Raw genomic sequence first — 7,500 nt, 5'->3', positions numbered from 1 at the left:
TACTAACACCCACACTCCACTACTAACACCCACACTCCACTACTAACACCCACACTCCACTACTAACACCCACACTCCACTACTAACACCCACACTCCACTACTAACACCCACACTCCACTACTAACACCCACACTCCACTACTAACACCCACACTCCACTACATTAGGGTTGTGTGTGGTATACGGTACTATAAAAGTACTGCGATACTAATTGATTGAAATTGGTACTATACTGCCTTTGAAAAGTACCGGTACCGTTCTTTCATCTGCATGCCGCTGTGTGTAGATATATAACATGTAGATACATAACATGTAGATATATAACATGTAGATACATAACATGTAGATATATAACATGTAGATATATAACATGTAGATATATAACATGTAGATACATGTTACTGTTGACCAAGTATGAATTGCATTCACTTGTGTGTGTGAAAAGCCGTAGATACTATATGATTGGGCGGGGGTGTATGTTGTAGCTTCCCGGAAGAGTTAGTGCTGCGAGGGATTCTGGGTATTTGTTCTGTTGTGTTTATGTTGTGTTATGTTCTCCCGAAATGGGTTTGTCATTCTTGTTTGGTGTGGGTTCACAGTGCGGCCCATATTTGTGACAGTGTTAAAGTTGTTTATACGGCCACCCTCAGTGTGACCTGTATGGCTGTTGACCAAGTATGACTTGCATTCAATTGTGTGTGTGAAAAGCCGTAGATATTATATGATTGGGCGGGGGTGTATATTGTAGCTTCCCGGAAGAGTTAGTGCTGCAAGGGATTCTGGGTAATTGTTCTGTTGTGTTTATGTTGTGTTATGTTCTCCCGAAATGTGTTTGTCATTCCTGTTTGGTGTGGGTTCACAGTGCGGCGCATATTTGTAACAGTGTTAAAGTTGTTTATACGGCCACCCTCAGTGTGACCTGTATGGCTGTTGACCAAGTATGAATTGCATTCACTTGTGTGTGTGAAAAGCCGTAGATATTATATGATTGGGCGGGGGTGTATATTGTAGCTTCCTGGAAGAGTTAGTGCTGCGAGGGATTCTGGGTATTTGTTCTGTCGTGTTTATGTTGTGTTATGTTCTACCCGAAATGGTAAAGTGCCTTTAAGGTTTATTGGCGCTCTGTACTTCTCCCTACGTCCGTTTTAGTCATACATTTTACTTTTTCAAACCGATAGTGATCATTTTGAAACCGATTCCGATAATTTCCGATATTACATTTTAAAGCATTTATCAGTCGATAATATCGGCAGTCCGATATTATCGGACATCTCTAGGTACAAGCCTATTCTGAACACATTATCGGTCGTCAATGTCGGGATGCATGATTTCTCTGCTCTTCTCCTTCCGGCCCGTGTCGCAGCTGTTAAAAGACATCAGTCAAAAGCAGAGGGACTCCCGCCAGCAGAAGCAGATGGACCTGCGCCGCGCTTACATCACGGCCCGCTTCACACCCGCCACCCTGCCAGCCTTCTTCACCCTGGGGGACCAGCTGGACTACGGCGGCTTTGAGAACCGCGCCCTGGAGCCCGGGCAGGAATACGTCTTCTTCATCCTGGCGGAACTCAACTCCACCACCGGGGTATGACAGGCCTTCGTGATCAATACGGGCACTAACCCTTCATGTGTTTCCATCAACGGGCGCTAATAAAGATTGATTGGCGACCGCTCGATGTGAGCAATTGAATTGGAAAGGACATAAATGTTCTGCTCCAAGACTTTTATTCTGGCGAGGTGTATTTTAGCCCCGGGCTGCGCTCCTAAAGCCCATGTGAGCTTGTAAAACCACTTCATTAGATTCCCTTTCTTTATTGCAGCATAGATTATGGTTGCATCGACGCCATCAATGACCAGGTTTAAGCTGCACACATGTTCTAGTCACTAAGCACTAAAATATACAGGACTTTGTTTAGGGATTGTTTTTTTTACATCTGTTTGCAGAAGATGTACGTGGCCAGCCCCTACACTGACCCAGTCATCGCCCCGGATTCAGACCCCCAGCCCCTGGACGCAGGCGACGGTCTCATCTGGGTGGTCGGACCCGTGCTGGCGGTGGTCTTCATCATCTGCATCGTCATCGCCATTCTGCTCTACAAGAAGTAAATAATGAACCCTCAGACTTGGGGATGTAGTCTGGGAGCTCTACACTCTTAGAAATAAAAGTGCTAAGTAGAACCATATATGGTTCTTCGGCTCGTCCTCATAGGAGAACCCTTTTTGGTAGAACCTTTTTATAAAGGTTCCACCTGGAACCCTTTTGGAGGGTTCTACCTAGAACTGTGTGTGTAAGGTTCCACCCAGAATCCCCCATGAGAGGTTCTACAAAGAACCCACGCAGGGAGTTCCACTAAGAACCCTTTCGTATTTCAAGGGTTTCATCTAGAACCCACACAGGGAGTTCCACTAAGAACCCTTTTTTATTTCAAGACTTTCTTCTAGAACCCACGCAGGGAGTTCCACTAAGAACCCTTTCTTATTTCAAGGGTTTCATCTAGAACCCACACAGGGATTTCCACTAAGAACCCTTTCGTATTTCAAGGGTTTCATCTAGAACCCACACAGGGAGTTCCACTAAGAACCCTTTCGTTTGTCAAGGGTTTCATCTAGAACCCATGCAGGGAGTTCCACTAAGAACCCTTTCATGTTTCAAGGGTTTCATCTAGAACTCACACAGGGAGTTCCACTAAGAACCCTTTTGTATTTCAAGACTTTCATCTAGAACCCACGCAGGGAGTTCCACTAAGAACCCTTTCGTATTTCAAGGGTTTCATCTAGAACCCACACAGGGAGTTCCACTAAGAACCCTTTCGTTTGTCAAGGGTTTCATCTAGAACCCATGCAGGGAGTTCCACTAAGAACTCTTTCATGTTTCAAGGGTTTCATCTAGAACTCACACAGGGAGTTCCACAAAGAACTATTTCATGTTTCAAGGGTTTCATCTAGATCTGACACAGGGAGTTCCACTAAGAACCCTTTCGTATTTCAAGGGTTTCATCTAGAACCCACGCAGGGAGTTCCACTAAGAACCCTTTCGTATTTCAAGGGTTTCATCTAGAACCCACACAGGGAGTTCCACTAAGAACCCTTTCGTTTGTCAAGGGTTTCATCTAGAACCCATGCAGGGAGTTCCACTAAGAACCCTTTCATGTTTCAAGGGTTTCATCTAGAACCCACACAGGGAGTTCCACTAAGAACCCTTTTGTATTTCAAGACTTTCATCTAGAACCCACGCAGGGAGTTCCACTAAGAACCCTTTCGTATTTCAAGGGTTTCATCTAGAACCCACACAGGGAGTTCCACTAATAACCCTTTCGTTTGTCAAGGGTTTCATCTAGAACCCATGCAGGGAGTTCCACTAAGAACCCTTTCATGTTTCAAGGGTTTCATCTAGATCTGACACAGGGAGTTCCACAAAGAACTCTTTCATGTTTCAAGGGTTTCATCTAGATCTGACACAGGGAGTTCCACTAAGAACCCTTTCGTATTTCAAGGGTTTCATCTAGAACCCACACAGGGAGTTCCACTAAGAACCCTTTTGTATTTCAAGACTTTCTTCTAGAACCCACGCAGGGAATTCCACTAAGAACCCTTTCGTATTTCAAGGGTTTCATCTAGAACCCACACAGGGAGTTCCACTAAGAACCCTTTTGTATTTCAAGACTTTCTTCTAGAACCCACGCAGGGAGTTCCACTAAGAACCCTTTCGTATTTCAAGGGTTTCATCTAGAACCCACACAGGGAGTTCCACTAAGAACCCTTTTGTATTTCAAGACTTTCATCTAGAACCCACGCAGGGAGTTCCACTAAGAACCCTTTCGTATTTCAAGGGTTTCATCTAGAACCCACACAGGGAGTTCCACTAAGAACCCTTTCGTTTGTCAAGGGTTTCATCTAGAACCCATGCAGGGAGTTCCACTAAGAACCCTTTCATGTTTCAAGGGTTTCATCTAGAACTCACACAGGGAGTTCCACAAAGAACTCTTTCATGTTTCAAGGGTTTCATCTAGAACTCACACAGGGAGTTCCACAAAGAACCCTTTCATGTTTCAAAGGTTTCATCTAGAACCCACACAGGGAGTTCCACAAAAAACTCTTTCATGTTTCAAGGGTTTCATCTAGACCTGACACAGGGGGTTCTAAAAACATCCCTTTTCAAAGGTTTTCACCGATAACCGTCTTGTCTTCTGAGGGTTCTATAAAGAACCATATTGTATTCTACATAGTTCATATTATTTTGTGGTCATTTATCATGTTGACATTGAACAAACATTCAAAACATTTGAATGAGAAAAACATTTATTTAAAGATAGGCACCATTATTGGCAAATGTTATCAGGAAGTATGTCCCTGGTGACACAGGATCTTACCCATGCATCCCTGAAGAACTCTTTCTTCCAAAAACGGTTCTCTGGATCAAAATAGTTCTTACTGGAACCCTTAGTGTTAGTGAGAACCCTTTTAAAACCAATTATTCAGAAAAGGGGTTTTAAAGGGTTCTCTGGATCAAAATGGTTCTTACTAGAACCATTAGCGTTACCAAGAACCCTTGAAAAACCCTTTTTTTCGGGAAAGGGTTTTTCAGAAGCAAATGGTTCCAGTTAGAACCTCAGCCCTTGTAGAAGAACCCTTTTAGAACCCTTATTTCTAAGAGTGTAGGGTCTTTCCCAAGTTCAAGCTGTACCAGGCCTGGGCAATTATTTTGAAAAAAATGTGACTGGGGGCTGGTATATCTATTTCTAGGAACACTAATCCAAAACCTCACAATAATGTCTGATTGAATGCTAAAAAACGTTATAACAGACCGCCTTAAAAAACGGAATTTTTTTACTGAATGAAACACACAGAATGTACATGAAAATAAAGAATTTACAATATTAACTATGACGGATAAAACACTGAATATTGACAACATATTAGATAGAGAGATAGATAGTACTTTATTGATTTCTTCAGGAGAGTTCCCTCAAAAAAAATTAAATTCAATTCAATTAAACGTCACACCCTCTCTCCATCCACATATTTTACAATCAACAAAAATGCAACAAACAACAGCAAAATATGAACGCGAAGGGTAAAAAAAAAGATATATCCATCCATCCATCTTCTTCCGCTTATCCGAGGTCGGGTCGCGGGGGCAGCAGCCTAAGCAGGGAAGCCCAGACTTTTCCTCTCCCCAGCCACTTGGTCCAGCTCTTCCCGGGGGGATCCCGAGGCGTTCCCAGGTTCAGCCGGGAGACATAGTCTTCCCAACGTGTCCTGGGCATACTTGCCAACCTTGAGAGCTCCGATTTCGGGAGGTGGGGGGTGGGGGGCGTGGTCGGGGGCGGGGCGTGGTTGGGGGCGTGGTTAAGAGGGGGGAAGTATACAGGTAAAAGCCAGTAAATTAGAATATTTTGAAAAACTTGATTTATTTCAGTAATTGCATTCAAAAGGTGTAACTTGTACATTATATTTATTCATTGCACACAGACTGATGCATTCAAATGTTTATTTCATTTAATTTTGATGATTTGAAGTGGCAACAAATGAAAATCCAAAATTCCGTGTGTCACAAAATTAGAATATTACTTAAGGCTAATACAAAAAAGGGATTTTTAGAAATGTTGGCCAACTGAAAAGTATGAAAATGAAAAATATGAGCATGTACAATACTCAATACTTGGTTGGAGCTCCTTTTGCCTCAATTACTGCGTTAATGCGGCGTGGCATGGAGTCCATGAGCTTCTGGCACTGCTCAGGTGTTATGAGAGCCCAGGTTGCTCTGATAGTGGCCTTCAACTCTTCTGCGTTTTTGGGTCTGGCATTCTGCATCTTCCTTTTCACAATACCCCACAGATTTTCTATGGGGCTAAGGTCAGGGGAGTTGGCGGGCCAATTTAGAACAGAAATACCATGGTCCGTAAACCAGGCACGGGTAGATTTTGCGCTGTGTGCAGGCGCCAAGTCCTGTTGGAACTTGAAATCTCCATCTCCATAGAGCAGGTCAGCAGCAGGAAGCATGAAGTGCTCTAAAACTTGCTGGTAGACGGCTGCGTTGACCCTGGATCTCAGGAAACAGAGTGGACCGACACCAGCAGATGACATGGCACCCCAAACCATCACCCAACCATGCAAATTTTGCATTTCCTTTGGAAATCGAGGTCCCAGAGTCTGGAGGAAGACAGGAGAGGCACAGGATCCACGTTGCCTGAAGTCTAGTGTAAAGTTTCCACCATCAGTGATGGTTTGGGGTGCCATGTCATCTGCTGGTGTCGGTCCACTCTGTTTCCTGAGATCCAGGGTCAACGCAGCCGTCTACCAGCAAGTTTTAGAGCACTTCATGCTTCCTGCTGCTGACCTGCTCTATGGAGATGGAGATTTCAAGTTCCAACAGGACTTGGCGCCTGCACACAGCGCAAAATCTACCCGTGCCTGGTTTACGGACCATGTTATTTCTGTTCTAAATTGGCCCGCCAACTCCCCTGACCTTAGCCCCATAGAAAATCTGTGGGGTATTGTGAAAAGGAAGATGCAGAATGCCAGACCCAAAAACGCAGAAGAGTTGAAGGCCACTATCAGAGCAACCTGGGCTCTCATAACACCTGAGCAGTGCCAGAAACTCATCGACTCCATGCCACGCCGCATTAACGCAGTAATTGAGGCAAAAGGAGCTCCAACCAAGTATTGAGTATTGTACATGCTCATATTTTTCATTTTCATACTTTTCAGTTGGCCAACATTTCTAAAAATCCCTTTTTTGTATTAGCCTTAAGTAATATTCTAATTTTGTGACACACGGAATTTTGGATTTTCATTTGTTGCCACTTCAAATCATCAAAATTAAATGAAATAAACATTTGAATGCATCAGTCTGTGTGCAATGAATAAATATAATGTACAAGTTACACCTTTTGAATGCAATTACTGAAATAAATCAAGTTTTTCAAAATATTCTAATTTACTGGCTTTTACCTGTATGTGTATATATATATATATATATATATATATATATATATATATATATATATATATATATATATGCATCCTGAAAATATGCAAACAAAACTGTGTTTGGATAATTGATACTTCAAACTTGCATAAATAAATATTAAGGAATATAACATAACTTGGCTTCTGAGAGTTTCAAAATGTAATGAATAAAATGCTAAAGTTGTTGATAAACGAGCAATTATTTTAATAATTAAATATGGTCATTTTAAATGAATTATTATGATAATATAAAATTAATTATTTCAAATATGTTTATTTTAATTCTATGGCTGGATGTTCCTGACATCCGCATACTAGGCTCTGGAAACACTTAGTAACTAATTAGTTGGCCATAGTAACTAACTAGATGACCATAGTAATTAGTATATCATGCAAAAGTGCAGTAAACATGACTGCACGTCATAATGGCAGCTACACTTTACATCTTAAACATTTATTTGCCCAGGTGGGATATATACGTGTGTAATTACTTTTAAAGGAGCCATATGTAGTAATGTGGTGAGAAATGG

The 7,500-nt window shown here is 42.2% G+C and overlaps 1 protein-coding gene across 5 annotated transcripts in view; it reads left to right on the top strand.

Annotated features, from left to right (window-relative positions):
- Nucleotides 1-7,500, top strand: part of LOC133618410 (receptor-type tyrosine-protein phosphatase S-like) — a 425,684-nt gene that overhangs the window by 332,502 nt on the left and 85,682 nt on the right. For all 5 annotated transcript variants that reach the window (XR_012050994.1, XM_061978745.2, XM_061978743.2 and 2 more), the window contains 2 exons: nucleotides 1,365-1,583; nucleotides 1,943-2,100. Coding sequence is in view for 4 of the 5 variants with exons in the window: in XM_061978745.2 (XP_061834729.1) it covers nucleotides 1,365-1,583; nucleotides 1,943-2,100 (377 nt within the window). In the remaining variant the exon portion in view is untranslated. The remainder of the gene's footprint in view (nucleotides 1-1,364; nucleotides 1,584-1,942; nucleotides 2,101-7,500) is intronic.

The sequence above is a fragment of the Nerophis lumbriciformis genome, linkage group LG19 (assembly GCF_033978685.3).
Source record: "Nerophis lumbriciformis linkage group LG19, RoL_Nlum_v2.1, whole genome shotgun sequence".
Lineage (NCBI taxonomy): Eukaryota > Metazoa > Chordata > Actinopteri > Syngnathiformes > Syngnathidae > Nerophis > Nerophis lumbriciformis.
This window is presented reverse-complemented; position numbering and strand designations above follow the sequence as displayed.